The following is a 16,896-nucleotide window of genomic DNA, read 5'->3' as shown; positions in this document are numbered from 1 at the left end:
ATCCGGCCCGAGGTGGGCCCGTTACTCTCGGATTTTTCTATAGTCGTGGTTGACTTACTTGAAGTAAATCCAAAGGGGACTTTTGATCCCAATCTCGTTACCGAATGATAAGTACTATGACTACTCTAACGAGAATGTTTCTATGAGGATAATGATAATGACAATGTTAGACAAGAGAATGTACCTTTGATAAGTACGACCGGAACGACTCTATGACTAAGATGACTAAGCTAAGTATCTTATGTAAACATGAAAGTGATACACTAATTTTTTAATCGTATTTATATTTCCTAGTTATATCTTTATTTTCTCTGACTCCAAAGCCTATGACGGTCATCTATGAGGCCCACGATTTCATTCTACGGTTACTGTAATACTATTCTCCGTTGATAGTCTCGCCTTAAAATACTTGTTCCTTCAAGGTGAGACAAAGCTATAACTAGCATTCCATAACGTAATCGGAGGTCACCGACCTTACGTCACTCCGATGGATACATGATTTTCCTTGGCTCTTGTGTGCTTATATGATATATGTATATAAAATAGGTATATGTGTATGGATATGTATATATAAATAAGATAAGTAATTGTATATGAGACGTGTATATGTATAAAAGATAAGCAAATGTATATGTATATGTGTATGGGGAAAGGGGAAGGGTCACTGTTATATCACCACCTGATTCAGCTGAATTCCATCCTGGACGTGGGATATGGGAGAGCCGTACGCGGCGTCTGTATATATATAATGCATGCTACCTATATATGATGTAATGTGTTGGGACACCGTTGGGGAGGGGGCTTGGGAGAGCCGATGTATTCGGCGTCTGTAAATGTGAATCAAAGATACTGTTCACTGAAATGTAGTGTTTTCTGTACACGAGAATAAGTAATATATAAATGTTAATTCCTATGCTTATGAAAAGAAACGTTTCAAAGACGAAAGGACAAGCCTACATGACAGCCGGCCTGAAAAGGGGCCTTCCTATGCACAGGTTACTTTCTCGCCTCGTTATATGCCCTGTGACTCCATGATATTATTAATCGTACTCTATGTTACTGCTTGTATTATTTTCTATGCCTTACATACTCGGTGCACTATTCGTACTGACGTCCCTTCTTGTGGACGCTGCGTTCCATGCCGCGCAGGTCAGCAGACAGGTGGACTTGATCCTTAGGAGCTCTGCCAGCAGTACTCTACAGCGCTCCAGTCGTTCCGGAGCCTTATTTCAGTGGTACTATTTTGTGTATATATAATCTCGGGCACGATAGTACTCGGCCCTTTCTATGTATAAGTGTACTATGTCTAGAGGCTCGTAGGCAGATATGTACAGTCAGTCAAGTATAGTTAGATATATGGTGTTTTGGCATGTTAATGTTGTTGTATAAAGTGCTAACGAAGTTTATTAGCCTATGCTCAGAATGACGCTGCTAATGTTAATGTTCAAAAAAAAAAATGTGGCTCTGTTACACGGCTTGCTAAGAGGTAAAGGTAATATGACAGATAAGGGGTGCTCGGTACAAGTATCGGGTACTCGTCACGGCCCTAGTCGGGTCGTGACAACGTGATCGGCATCCGATGTTATGAACAACATCTGAAGGACCCGTTGCACTAGCGACACTTGAACCCGCCAGGTTCAACATTCGCCTCCAATAATTTAATAAATAAATTTAAACGAATCATGATATAAGAATAAAATTAGCGGAAGTCTATAATAACGTAAACCTCAATCAAAATGTATCACATGCCCAAGAGTTAAACAACTCCACAACTACTCACTAGAATGAATGCTATGGAGCTTATAATATAAAAAATGATTCTCTAACACATCGGGATGCAACCAGTTAAAATTCTAAACTAATGAATAAATATAATTAGGGTGTCCCACAAATGAACATGTGGGCTCACCAAGTCAGCAACAACAGCAAGTCCTTCCTAAGCGCCTGAAGTATCAAGAACCTGCTCTTCTCCGTTACTTAACATACCATCAAAAACAATAATGGTATGCCTGAGTACTTCGTACTCAGTGAGTGCCTCGGGGACAATAAGTAATACGAAAATAGAGTACAATAATGCATAAAGAAATCAGTCTTGAAAATCACGTGAAACCGATGTAAAAATAATTATTCAACTTGTGTATCTCGATAAGAATTATCAAAACCGATTATAAAGCCTTTTGTCAAGTTACAACTTCAAATATGCCTTTCAATAGATCATGATTATCAACAACAATTCCATGAGAGAATAAGAACATCACACATGCCAATACAGGCCCAAAAATCAAGTGCATCGAAGGGAGGACGGTAGAGGTTCCCTAATCACAGCGCACTACATCGGAATATGTAATTATCGGTGGCTATCCTTCCTCCCGAATAGTTAGGCATAAACCGCACTCCAGGTAGTGAACCCGATAGTGGCCACTCTTCCTCCCGAATGGCTAGGAAATTACCACACTAGGATCCATAGTGGCTACCCTTCCTCCCGAGTAGCTAGGCCAAACACAACAACAAAGTTCATAGCATAGAAGCCGATTTACAATTTGTCTCAAAGTATGTCACACTATCAATTAACATTAAGGTTCATTGTTCCATTACAAAGATCCATAACTTCATAGATAATCTTGAAAATGTTTCCACTTCTTACAACAAGATTCCATTGTCATAGTTCCTTTTTAAAACATCCATGCCAACAATTAACCCTCATTAACGGCCATCTCTTATACAAGAAAACGATTATGATTTCATGTTGGTATATAGAGGATAATACAATCAAGGCTTAATGTGGGCTTTCCCCCTCACGCACACCAACCACAATCAAAAAATGAAGTAGGTTTTGTATGAGAAGTTCACCTTTTTATTCAATAAAGAACTTTTGAGAAGAAGACATACAACCATAATAAGGTTTTTAAAAGAGAGACATACCTTAATTAAGCCTTACGTAACTCAACAATTTACTTTTACAACGAAGAGCACCCAAAACCCTAGCTTGAGTCACCTTGAGAAGGATTACTTTGCAAACCCTAGGTTTTTCATTCAAGAATCATGTTAAGAGTCATGGGTTTAATGCTAGGATTGATTAATAATGTTAAAGATGTTCTTACCTTTATGTTTGGAGACGTGGAGAAAAGATTTCGTCTTTAGGGTTTATGGGAATGAGAAAAAGTCATAAAATTAACTGAATCTCGCTATCTGTATACACAGTTGGCGGCTGGTGAAATACGACCAGGAATACGGGTCGTAAGCTCTGGCTGTATTTAACAATTAACAAAACAGTGTGCAGTCTTAGGGAACGGGTGAAATACATCCAGAAATATGGACCGTATTTCAAAATACGGGCCGTAAACTCTGGCCGTATTTTATGATAGCAAAACAGTGAGCACCCTAGGAGGGTGGTGAAATACGCGCAAGGAATACGGGTCGTATTCTTGGCTGTATTTTACATTTTACAAAACAGCGAAGTCCAATCCTCCAAGACACTTTCACACTTAACTCGGATTTACGGAGTGTCACACTAACAAACAGACGGGACCCCAGATCTTTGCCCACGGGGGGTTCTCACCGGAACCACTCTAGGGGACCCGTAGAGTCCATGCACTCACTCAATCAACGATTTCGGAACTAACATCAGATAGCGGCCTCTCACTTCACTCAAGTAAAACTGAGCCCAGCTCACTACAGTGTTCATCCAGTATCATCAGTATCTCAATAGTATATCATGAAGAATGAGAGTGAGTTCAATGCATGTATCATTATCAATAATCATGCTCAATATCAAAAGTACCGACAATGGGTACGCCAATAATATATCCGAGTCACAAACACCAACAATGGGTGCGCCAACAATATATCAGAGTCACAAGTACCAACATGGGTACGCCAACTAAATATCAAAGTCGCCAATACCCACATGGGTATGCCAACACTATCATCAATATCTACACAAGTCATACAGAATTCTATCCACGTATCAACATCAAATTAAGGTACCATCGTAACAAAAACAAGTTGTAACAATAATTCCCAATACCAATTACTCACTCGTGGCATCAAGCCAACAAGATAGATCAAATCTATCACAATAAAATATTACCGCTCTTCCTTTATTAGCCTATTAGCTTCGTACAAGTAAATTCACCTCCTACCCACAAGGCATTCTTTCCTACTCAGTCTAGACCTCAATCACCAACCGTTGGTACATTTTATCCTTCCATTTATCAACTGGATTCACTATTAATAGCATAACACACTTAATCACGTATTACAAAAATTCTCATTGTGAGACACAGAAAATAGGTATCACCCACTACTCCCAAGTCATATAAAATCCACCGATACTCACGAAAACCAAATCAAGCACCATAAAGAATCTACAGGACACAAGCCCGAACATACCAATCACGCAACAATACCATCCTAGGATTCCATCCCAAATCTCCAATTCCGACACATGTATTATCCGTTCCTTCTGATACATGAATATGGGAAACTAACCGAAGTCTACCGAAAGGAAAGTCGTAACCTACCTCAGTGTCGAGCGGGTGCCACGAACATCCATTGATTCTTCAATTTGTTCACCACATTATAATTCGCACAAGGAACTTGATATCATCATGAGACCCAAAGTAGGAGTCATCGTTAGAACTCTTATAAAAGATTTGAATTTAAAAAAGAAGGTTGGGGACTTAACCCACCTCTAGATCCCATACCTAACGACAATAGGTGATTTATCAACTTCTATTCATGACTAATGTCAACTCTTCAAGCCACTAACTAGGTCAAACTACCATTTTTATCTATCCCTTAGAAACCCATTTTCAAGATTCATAGTAGAGACCCATTTGTAATCCAATGGGGAAAATGAGAAATTAGGGTAGTAACCATTCTAAGGTGATGAACAATGGAGAAATAACCCAAAGAGTACATATTAAGAACAACTAAGTAATCATCTTTTTAAATCTTAGGAGATTGAGATACCCATTTGCAGTTTCTAGATGAGGGACTCTTAATGAGAATCGTTAATAGGAAGTGAATGGGAGGAGTTAAGGGGGTTACCTTTCCCAAGAAACTATCCATTTTGGCTCCATAATAGCTCTAATGGCGGCTGGTCCCTTTAGGGTTTTGAAAAATGGGGTCAAATCCCGAAATGTCACTTAAATAGGGGAATTCACTACTCGTAACCACTGTAGTGGTCTGAGGCGCCGCTTCTATGCCCAAGGTACCGTTGGGGCGGTCCTTGAGGAATTTTGCTACACCACTTTTGCGGTTGCCCAATCGTTACTGCGCCACCGCTGGGGCGGCATGGATGGCGCTGTAGCGGCACAACTAGGCCCAGGTGGCCCGTATCCAATTTCTTTATACGCAACTCGTACGATTTTCCGCTCAAGTTAACGGTTTCCAAAAATTCAAGAAGGGTCAAGTATGTCTCAATGGGTCAACACCACGAATATTTTGGAATTCATAGTAACGATGAAACGGGTCGTTACATGTAATTTCCAGTTAATCAAATCTTATTGATAAGTTTTTATAATTGTTAAATTTTCTTCATCATGTAATTGAATAATTTTTAAAGAAACATTTACTTATGAGGAAAAAAATAAAAAAATTAGCAAATTCCAAAGGGACACAACTCACAAGTGATTCGATATCCTATAAACAAACATGATAAAGTATGATAATTAACAACTTGGTGAATGATCATATATTGAAAAATATCTTCGTATTTTTATGAATTTGTGAGCGTGTTTTTTTTTATTTACGGATAAAAATAGATCTCTTTTTGTCACGACCCAATTTAGGATCACGCGGGTACCTACCATTCCCACCTCGGTAGGCGAACCCTCAACCAAAAAAACACATTTGCAAGTAAAGAACGAGATTCATTAACCTTCAAGATATAATATAATCGAAAATCAGAAGTTAACCCAATACATTCAAATAATTTAGCAGAAGTGTTTACAACAAATTAATAAATGCACTGACTCAGTTTTTCCTATGACCTAGTCTAGACTAGTACAAGAGTGACTAATGTTGAACCAGAATACAATAATAAACTTAATATACAACCTCCATCTCGAAATGCAAAGGATGGAAGCCTTCAAGATAGGCATCGTGCATCTTCCGAAAAACTCCAACAATCAATTTCCTGAAAAACTCTACACCTCGAAAGGGATGTAGCAAGAGTAGTATCAGCACAATACTAGTACTGGTAAGCATCATAGGCCGACAATGGTTAGAAAAACTTATCAGTAAAAGAGTTCACAAATAAGCATGGTAGGTAAAACTAGGTCAACAGTACATATTACCTACCGTTCGTCGCAACAACAAAGATTCTTATTCTCACCAACTCTCCCCTAGTGATCCGTTTGCCTAATTTACATTATACTCTCTTCTAGCTCGTCTAACATACAGTAGAAAATTTCACTCAAGTATCACAATTCAACTACCATTACGCTATCCACTCTTAGTAACGGAAAGTCATTCCATCATTCAGATATTCATGAATCGCCTCAGTTTAGGAAGCCAAAATATACACTAAGTTAACGTAAATCAACAAAAGTAATTCAAGATCATGGCCTATGGTTATAGCAACTAAGCCCAACTGTGTAAAGTCTCAATTCATCAATATGAATCCGTATAACACAATTACATCACAAGAATATCACAATAGAAGTCACATGCAATGGAATGGAATGCAATAATATATGGAATGTGAATGCAATGCAAATGTTGTGTACACATGTACTCCGATGATGGAACATCACATCTCGGTAGCACAATCAATGGGGGACCCTCGAAGCACATGTACCTTACGGCTCCAGCAACAACCTCGGCAACCGCTACCTCACGATTCTGACAGAAACCTCGATAACCGCTACGTACAACCTCGATTCCGAGACAACCATTGGATATTCGTCCTCACGCCACTCTCATCCAACTGGGCTCAGCGCATAACAGTGTTTCCTCAAGTATCATCAATGTATCAACAATATATCATGAAGGATGAGAATACGTGCAATGCATGAGTTCAATGTCAATAATCAATCAGTATCACAAGTACCACACTTGAGCACCCCAACAATATCATGAAAATGCTACACCATAAGTCATAATAGAACACTATCCTCATACCAAACGACGACACGTATGATACTACCAAATCATAATCAGGATATATCAGTGATCTTTAATAACCAGCACGGACAAGGTCACACAACAATATCACCTCATTCCTTTACTGCCTAACAACATCAATACATGATAATTATGCTTTCTACTTACAAAGTCACCACTAAACATCCAATATAGAATCATTTCACGTTCTTAGGCACATTTTATCCATTTTAATACCAATAAGATTCAATATTAAATAGCACACGACATGTTATGCACATCATACTGGAATTCCTCATCAAAGGGACATAGTAAACTAAGTACCGATCCACTAATACTCAAGGAGAAACCAACCCATGAACCTAGGGGATCTATAGGCCACAAGGCCGAACACACAAATTGCATAATAGTACCATCCTAAGAATCCATTCCAATCTCCAAAATCCTATACATGCATTCTCCGTTTCATCTAATACACGAATATGTAAGTCCAACTAGAGTATACTAAGAAAGGAAGTCGTAACCTACCTCGAGGACGAACAGGAGCGTGAACATCCACTTGGATTCCATCTTCCATCTTCGTAGGGAACCCATAAATCTGAGAGGTCTAGGGATGATAGACCTACTTACATAAGCAAAGCTTGAAGAATTCGGGGTCCTAGGGTAAAATTGACATTCTTAAAATAATAGACCAAGGTTCTTGATTATGCAAATCTCACCTCTTTATGGAACATAAGGTTAATCTTGATCAAACTTACCCAATTAATCCTCATAAGCCATTATTAACCTCTAACAACTTTATCCCATTTAGGTAAATTAGAAGGTTTAGGAAAGAACCCTCATTTTAAGCTTTTCCATAATCACAATTGGAGTAAAAAGATAAAGGAGGTTAAAGGAAGATGAAATAAGGGATTTATGGAGATTTCCTTCTCCATATTTTGGTCTCAAGGAGCTGATATGTCTCCAGATGGTGGGTGGAACTTGGGGAAATAAAAGCTAGGTCAAGTCAATAAATAGGGTTTTAAATAGGGAAAATAACTGCCCGTCAACCACCGTGGCGGTCCCAAAGGCCGTTGTACCGGCACCGTTTCAGCGGTATCCCACCGCTGGGACGGTCCATCAGAGATGTTGCATATTCGCTTCGGCGGAGTTTCAGGCCGCTGTGGCGCCTGCGCTGGGGTTGTAGGTCTGCCGCTATGGCGGTATAGCTGGGCCCAAATTTGATATTTTACATGCGACTCGCACGATTGATCTGATCAAGTTAGCGATGTAAGAGCGTGGAGATTCGAAGGTGTTTTTAAGGGGGTCAATGTTGCGAATTTCCTGGAAGTCACATTAACGACGAAACGGGTCATTACACTTTTGATGTTCATTAACTTTCACTCATTATTCTATGTGTCAAGGTTTTATGTTTGTTAAGTGTAATTTTTAATCTTAGTTTTAGACGAAATTCAAGAAATAACCTATATTCATTAAAATGAATATGAAGAATCAATAAAATTTAGACTCCAAAGTTGTCTAAATTTTATTGAAATATATGTGGAAAAATAATTTAAAAGATACTCCCTCCGGTCTTTATTATATGGTGCTTTTAGTTGGGCATATCTCTTAGAAATTCACTTACGCCTAGAAAATAAGAGGTGTTTTTACTAAATTACTCTTAATTAAATAAGACTTATTTAATATGATTTTTTGATTATGTAAAAATTCACTTATTAAATAAGGTTAATTTAAAAAAAACTAATATCTTTTTAATTATGTAAAAGCTTATTTATTTTGAACTAAACATTAAAATTAAAACAACATATAATACGTATCAAAGAAAGAAATCTAATAAAGGGAAAGAAAGAAATCCTTACAAAATTACAAACAACAATACGCACCAATTACAAGGACCATTGAAGGAGTAGTACGCAGAAAATGAAATAACGATGGCCAAAAAGCCAATTGCATCAACAGCCACGTGCAATTCATCAAAGAGTTTACAAAATTCCAATTGTGTCCCTGTGAGGATGACAAAAAGAGGAGATCCTCTCTTATATTAAGTAGTAATTTTCTTACGTTGTTTTTATATTTCTCACACATTCAACCTATCTATCCACCCTCCAAAAAGGGTTAAAAGAACAAGGGCAAAATTTCCCATTTCGAATAGCTCAGTAAAATTGGCCCATTGCTCTTTGTTTCGAAGCAACCGTCAATAAGAAGGATATATTTAGTTATTTGATTATTGGGAGTGAATTTTTGAACTAGTTGCCTAACGGCAAGGGTATTTTTGAGCAGACAACATTACAAAGTGTATTTTTAGCCCTATTTCGAAATTGACCTATTTTGAATAGGTCAGGGGTATTTTTAGCCCTTTCCCTATAATAAATAGAACAGGATCCGTAGGTTTAGGGGTTTTCTATGCAATCTAGTTACTAGAAAGTGAAAACCTCACTCAGACTGACGAATCAAAGAATAAATGCTTGCTTTCGCCCTAATTTTGTCGCCACACATAAAATAACATTCATTTCGTGATGAAAGAGGAATTAAAATAGGAGAGCTTTGGGCCAATGATTGTATTGTTAAGGGTATGAATACATGTGTGCTTACCCTTAAAGCAACTTGTCTTTCCCGTTGTTCTGGAGGCCTCTACAACCTAGAAAGAGGAAAACTCACACTGATGGATTAAATCATGAAGGCTTGATTGTGAATAACGTGATAATTAATCCAAGAGAGAATATCGGAGAAAAGATTCTAATCTTATTTTCAAAACAACACTAATGATTTTGAGTACAATTACAAAATTCTTTAGTGATGTTATAAAAATAAGACAACTTTTTTTGTTAATATCCTCTCCTAAAATGATATCAGGGAACCAACAAGCAAGTCATGCTTAATTTGATTAATCAGGGTGAGTTTTCTCTTTCTAGTTAATGGAGGCATCGCAGAATGGCTGAAAAAAGTAGGTACCTCAAGGGCAAGCACACTGTATCTGTTAGAATACCTCCAGTTCCTGATTAATAATTTTATTATTTTGGTTATTGGGCCATTTTATTCTTTGTTATTCTTTACCTTGTTTTACATATTCTGTATTGGGCTTGATCCGCTTTGTAAAGTATGAGGCCCACTATGTAAAGGGGGGAAACACAAAAGATCAGACACATTATTCATTCTCAGATTTTGACATAATAAAATTTCTCTCTCTAGTTCTATCTAGCATTTCGAACCCTAGTCAATTTAGACATTACTTTCTTTGATTTTCCATTGTTAACATGGTATCAGAGCCCGGAATCTTGTAGATCCAGGTCTTCTCTTTCTTCTGATGGTGATTTCAAGGGTTTTCGTTGGTTTTTTGTGATTCGATCAGGTCTTTCATCGTTTTTCTTCATATTTGGTGTTTTGCTCATCGACGAGTTTCCTCCGGTAAGTTTTATGCTATCGTTGGTTTTCCGGGTGAAGTTTTGACATTTCCGGTGGGTTTTCCGGTCAAATCTGGTGAATGTGGTACAGATTTGTTCGCTGGTGATGTTTTTTTGGTGCTTTTTTGGTAAAGTCAAGGCTGTTACTTCTTTTGGTAGTGAAAGAAGCCTGGTACTTTCGTTCCTTCCTATAGATAATCTCTGTTTGTGATTGATTTGATTTCTAGGGTTTTGTGTTGATTGATGCTTCATCTGTAAGCAATAGTTTTTTTATATTCATCATGCCTGAGAGTATTTATTCTCCGCTTAATTCGGATAATGTGACTTCAAACGTAGGAACAACTACTGCCTCTACTAGTTTGCCTTTTGACCCTAATGACTACACGCATCCTTGCCACCCATTGTATATTCATCCCTCCGACATTTTAGGTTCCTCTCTAGTTACAGACCGATTTGATGGAACTTCTTGTGGTAGTTGGCGCAGATCTATCCTCATTGCTCTATCTGTTAGAAATAAAATTGATTTTGTTCTGGGAAACTTTGAGAAACCTCCTCGTGATTCACCTCTCCTTAGGCAATGGCAGAGATGCAATGATCTGGTTGTTGTGTGGCTTGCAAACTCTGTCACTAAGGACATTCATCGTAGAGTTGTATATTCTGAACTTGCTCAAGGCATTTGGAAAGAATTAGAGGATAGGTATGGGAAAGCCGATGGGGCAAGGGTGTTTGAACTCAATAAAGATCTAGCTCACATTTCTCAAGGTGCTTTAGATATATCCTCATATTTTAGTAAGTTTAAACAACTCTGGAATGAGTTGGCTTCAATCTCTGTTAGTTCTGCAAATAGATGCACTTGTAGTGGTGGTGCCAAGGGTGAGGATGAACAGAGGGTATACCAGTTCCTTATGGGTTTGAATGAAACTTACATGCAAGTAAGGAGCAACATTCTCATGATTAAGCCCCTTCCTTCCATTGACACAGTTTACAACATCCTTCTTAGTGATGAGAAATAGAGACAAGTCTCAGCTGCTTCTCAATTCACCTCTGAATCTGCATCCTTTCATGCTGGTAGCTCTAGACAACAATTTAACCATCCTCCCAAGCAAATGCAGTTTCAACACACTTTTAGACAACCACCACACTCTTCTTCTTTTAGGCAACAATATAACCCTAAAGTGGATATTGATTCTCTATTATGTAAGTACTACAAGAGAACAGGGCATCTCATGGAAAAGTGTCATAGACTTCATGGATATCCCCCTTCTTTCAAGTTTGGTAAAAATTCTGGTGGTACAAAGAAAACAAATGCCAATGCTGTTTTTTATTCCTCTGATGAATCTGGTACTTCCCCCAAACATGGACACAACTTTGAGAGCCTTGGTCTGAGTAAGGAGAAACATTCCCAGCTTCTGCAAGTATTGAAGAATACGCACATCCATCCTGATGCCTCTCAATCTTTAATGGATTCTGCTCACTTTGCTGGTAGGTTGGCCACTCATAGTGTATTGCTTAAACTTGGTATGTTTTCAACAGTTATTGATAGTTCTGTTTGGATAATTGACTCTGGGCATCAGATCACATGGCTTCTCAGTTGTCCCTTCTCTTTGATATCAAATCATTGTCTATTCCCTGTCTAGTTTCCCTGCCTAATGGGTATAAAGTCAAAGTTACCAATACTGTCTCTCTATCACTTTTATCTAATCTTACTTTACACAATGTCCTTTATGTACCAAGTTTTCAGTACAACCTCATTTTTGTGCATCATTTAGTTACCCAATTTGATGGCATTGCCTAATTTACCAGAACTTTGTGCTCTTTACAGGGCCCTTCTCTGAGGAAGCCTCTGGTCATTGGTAGATTGGACAATGGGTTATATAAATTGCACATACCTGTTGCTGGTGCACCATCTCTGAATTATGTTTCTTCCTTTTTTAATTCCAGCACTGTTTCTACTAGTCTAATTCCTGCTACTGATTCTGTTTCTGCTATTAGCAATGATGATTCTCATTGTAAATCTGCCACTGTTTCTATAAATAAAATGGATGTTGTTTGGCATTATAGACTTGGACATATGCCTTTTTCTAGAATGAAAGATATTTCTGTCATTAACTCATCTCATTCCCCTAAACAGTCATTCCCTTGTTCTACATGCCCTTTAGCAAGGCAAACTAGACTTCCATTCCCAGATAGTGTGACTCATTCTTCCTTACCTTTTCAATTAGTTCATATTGACACATGGGGACCTTATCACTCTCCCACTTCCACTGGGGCAAGGTATTTTTTAACTATAGTAGATGACTACGCTAGGGCCACTTGGACCCACCTTATGGGTGCTAACAGTAATGCCTTTGACCTGGTTAAGGCATTCATTGCCATGGTTTCAACCCAGTTTCACTCCACTGTTCAAACAATTAGGAGTGACAATGCACTTGAACTAGGATCTAGTATTTCTGGGTCTAAATTTTTCTCTGCCATGGGCATCATTCATCAAATGTCTTGTTCTCACACCCCACAACAAAATGGGATTGTTGAGAGAAAACATAAACACTTACTTAAAACTGCTAGGGCCCTACTTTTTCAATCCTCTCTTCCTATAAGTTTTTGGGGAGACTGTGTTCTTACTGCCACTTACCTTATTAACAGGTTCCCCTCTCATCTTTAACAAAACAAATGTCCTTTTCAAATCCTTTATAGTTCTTCTCCTTCTTATTTGCATCTTAGAAGTTTTGGATGTCTAGCCTATGCCACTGTCCCTAAGCTACATAAAGACAAACTTTCCCCTAGATCTATTCTTTGTGTATTTTTGGGTTACCCATTTTCTAAGAAAGGCTATAAGCTGTAAAATCTTCAGTCCAAAACCTGCTTTATATCTAGGGATGTGGTGTTTCATGAAACTATTTTCCCCTTTTCTGTCAAATAGGCTTCTGATCCTCCCATTTTTCCTGCTATTGCTCCTGTCTTTGATCCTCCTGTTCCTTCCCTTTCCTCTGCTAGACATCCTCCAGTTCCTCCTACCTCTTCACCACTTGTTTCCCCTCCTCCTCCTTCTGTTCCTGATGTCAATCCTGATCCTACCCCTGCTTCTTTTGTACCTGCTCCTCCTCCACTAAAAACTTCATCCAGACCTCAGACTCGGCCCGCTTACCTTGATGATTTTATTTGTAATCTTCCTTCCATTCCAGCATGCCCCAGGTCTGTGTTCTCCATGACTGCTACTTTTGATCAACCAATTTTTTAACCTTACACTTATAATCGGGCCGCCTCCATTCATATGTGGCAAGAGGCTATGAAGGCTGAATTCGCTGCTCTGGAAGCTAACCAGACCTGGAATATTGTTGACCTACCATCTGGGAAGAAACCAATAGGGTGCAAATGGTTTTATAAAGTAAAATACAAAGCTGATAGGTCTGTAGAGAGATATAAAGTTAGATTAGTTGTTAGGGGGCATACTCAGGTTGAAGGAATTGATTTTCATCAGACTTTCTAGGCGGTAGTCAAGATGACCACTGTCAAAACCCTTGTTGTTGTTGCTGTCAAGCAGAAATGGCCTCTATTCCAGTTAGATGTCAATAATGCATTCTTGCATGGAGACCTTGATAAGGAAGTCTACATGAAATTGCCCCCTGGTTATTCATTATCTGATAGTTCTTCTTCTGTTCCTTTGGCTTGCAAGTTGCAAAAATCCCTCTATGGGTTAAGACAAGCTTCTAGATAATGGTATTCTAAATTGTCCCAAGCTCTTTTCTCTAGGGGTTACACACATTCCCTTAATGATTATTCCCTGTTTACTGGAAGTTCTGGTTCATCTTTTGTATTATTGGCTGTTTATGTCGATGACATTATCCTCACTGGCACTAATGCCACTGAAATTGACACCTTAAAGTCTTTTCTACACAAACAGTTCCGGATCAAAGATTTGAGATGTCTCAATTACTTTTTAGGGATTGAGGTCCTTTACACTGATTCAGGGGTTCTTTTGCACCAAAAGAAGTTTATTCATGATCTTTTGCGGACTTTCAACTGCAATGATGTTTCTCCTATTTTGTGTCTTCTCGACATGACTGTTAAGTTGAAGCAAAAAGAGGGTGACCCGCTACCTAAGCCTGATGAATATAGATCTTTGATTGGGAAGTTAAACTTCCTTACTCATACCAGACCTAATATATGTTTTGCTGTCCAACATCTCAGTCAATTTATGCAATCCCCTTGCTTACCACATATGAAGGCTGCTTTACATCTTTTGAGATGCTTGAAGGGCATTGCTACCCATGGTATTTTTTTCATCTCCAACAATGATCACTCTGTCTCTGCGTTCTGTGATAGTGACTGGGCTGCCTGTTCTGATACTCGCAAATCAGTTTCTGGTTTCTGTGTTTTGCTAGGTGGATGTTTGGTTGCTTGGAAATCCAAGAAGCAGCCTGTTGTTTCTCTGTCCTTGGCTGAGGCTGAGTACATGGCCATGAGTAAAGTAGTGGCTGAGGTAACTTGGTTGTCCATGTTGTTGTCTGATTTGGTTGTCACCTGTCCTTCCATTCCTGTTTACTGTGACAATCAAGCTGTCATTCACATTGCTCGTAATCCGGTGTTTCATGAGCGTACCAAGCACATTGAATTGGATTGCCACTTTGTCCGGACAAAGCGGGCTGATGGTCTTATACATTTGCTTCATACTTCCAGCTCCACTAAGTTGGCTGATATTTTCACTAAGGTTCTTGGAGGTGCATCTCATCATGGCTTTCTTCCCAAGTTGGGGATTTTGTCATCCTCCAACTTGAAGGGGGGTGTTGGAATACCTCCAGTTCCTAATTAATAGTTTTGTTATTTTGGTTATTGGGCCAGTTTATTCTTTGTTATTCTTTACCTTGTTTTACTTATTCTATATTGGGCTTGACCCGCTTTGTAAAGTATGAGGCCCACAATGTAAAGAGGGGAAACACAAAAGATCAGACACATTATTCATTTTCAGATTTTGACATAATAAAATTTCTCTCTCTAGTTATATCTAGCATTTTGAACCCTAGTCAATTTATACATTACGTTCTTCGATTTTCCGCTGTTAACAGTATCCATACCCCTCAATATTCCTCCCCTAGTTAGTTCTCTCGCCATTTAATTCTTTTTTGTTCACTAAAAAAGAGATGAACGCATGTGTTTTTATGTTCGGTAGCTTTTCTTTTATACGCGACTTAACCAAAGTAAAAAGATTTGTAGTCTTAAATAATTTTTTGAGCAATCCAATTTTTTGATTACACATTAAAATGTATTAAATGTGCTTTATTTATTTTTTGACTATTAGTTTTTCTAGATGAGCACAAAATAAAAACAAGCCTTAAACTGAAAATCCTCGATTAAATATCTCTTTACATAGATAATTATATTTACAGTCAATCCTCTCTATAATTGTCATTCGTTATTACATCATTTCACTATAACGGACTGATTATCTCCGGAACCGATCTTTCATGTTATATTTTACTTCTCTATAACAGCATTCGACCTGTAACAGTAGTGGCATTCATTATAGCGGTACACTCTTTGTAAAACTATCTCTCTATAATAGCCATACTCAAATATTATCTAATAACATTTTGTAAAAAATGTATTATGTATAAGAATAAAATATTAAAATATTTATGGTAATCATCATTAATGTCATTCACATAAAAAATTTCAAGAGACAACGGATGCAGAAGGTGACAACAAAAGTGTTGATGAAGAGTCTCAACCTATTGCTACTCGGGGTAAGATAGAACAGTCAACTGTTAAACTCCTGTTTGGGCAAACTTCTTCGTCAATTGAAGTGTATATTATTAATAAGAAACTGAAATTTACGAAACAACCTAGCTACAGTTGTAGAACTCTTACATCAACCTTGAAATATTTAAGTTCTCAATTAATTTTAAATGCATATGTTCTTTAGATTTCGTTTCTTTATCGGCATGGTACAACTAGTAATGGATTTATTTATTAATTTATTAGTCTTTTCACTTTTTAATTAAGGGAAAGTCACACAAATACAACTTTTTTAAATAGTAACTAAAACTATTACAACTACTTTCAAAAGATTACATAAATACAACTTATTCAAAATTTTAACTTCTTAATTACAAAAATATAACTTTTTTAAATTTCTAAAATATTAATAATACTTAATTTTAGGAGTTACTACCATTAAAGCATATCCACTTTTTACTTTCTTTTTTTCAAAAATATTGGACTGTAATTTTCCAAATAAACATACAAAAAATCAACTTCAAATCCCATATTCCATCTACCGTTTTAAAAAGACTTTTTTTTCTTTTGTTTCCTCCTTTTTATTCTTCTTTTTTTAATTTCACTTGATGATGATTCAATTATTATTTTTTTGACTAAAAGAAATTATTGG

At 37.6% G+C, this 16,896-nt stretch overlaps 2 protein-coding genes across 2 annotated transcripts; both read left to right on the top strand.

Annotated features, from left to right (window-relative positions):
- Window positions 1-10,041: 10,041 nt before the first annotated feature.
- LOC132639456 (uncharacterized) lies at window positions 10,042-13,749 on the top strand. The gene is made up of 8 exons (XM_060355899.1): window positions 10,042-10,086; window positions 10,375-10,515; window positions 10,603-10,683; window positions 10,739-11,443; window positions 11,525-11,993; window positions 12,086-12,189; window positions 12,334-13,038; window positions 13,432-13,749. The coding sequence occupies exons 1-8, from the start codon at window positions 10,042-10,044 to the stop codon at window positions 13,747-13,749; spliced, it is 2,568 nt and encodes an 855-aa protein (XP_060211882.1).
- Window positions 13,750-14,010: 261 nt separating this feature from the next.
- Window positions 14,011-15,321, top strand: LOC132639455 (uncharacterized mitochondrial protein AtMg00810-like). The gene is made up of 2 exons (XM_060355898.1): window positions 14,011-14,204; window positions 14,262-15,321. Exons 1-2 carry the CDS (start codon window positions 14,011-14,013, stop codon window positions 15,319-15,321), a joined length of 1,254 nt encoding a protein of 417 aa, XP_060211881.1.
- Window positions 15,322-16,896: the final 1,575 nt, after the last annotated feature.

This window comes from Lycium barbarum, chromosome 5, assembly GCF_019175385.1.
Source record: "Lycium barbarum isolate Lr01 chromosome 5, ASM1917538v2, whole genome shotgun sequence".
NCBI classification, from domain to species: Eukaryota; Viridiplantae; Streptophyta; class Magnoliopsida; order Solanales; family Solanaceae; genus Lycium; species Lycium barbarum.
Note: the sequence above shows the minus strand (reverse complement) of the source record. Positions and strands in the feature narration are given on the sequence as shown.

Coding starts and splice junctions, on each gene's coding strand:
- LOC132639456 (XM_060355899.1), top strand. CDS start 10,042: ATGGCTGAAAAAAGTAGGTACCTCAAGGGCAAGCACACTGTATCT. Junction 11,444..11,524: donor TGAATGAAACTTACATGCAA/GTAAGGAGCAAC, acceptor GATGAGAAATAG/AGACAAGTCTCAGCTGCTTC. Junction 11,994..12,085: donor GGATTCTGCTCACTTTGCTG/GTAGGTTGGCCA, acceptor TCTGGGCATCAG/ATCACATGGCTTCTCAGTTG.
- LOC132639455 (XM_060355898.1), top strand. CDS start 14,011: ATGACCACTGTCAAAACCCTTGTTGTTGTTGCTGTCAAGCAGAAATGG. Junction 14,205..14,261: donor TTGCAAAAATCCCTCTATGG/GTTAAGACAAGC, acceptor TCTTTTCTCTAG/GGGTTACACACATTCCCTTA.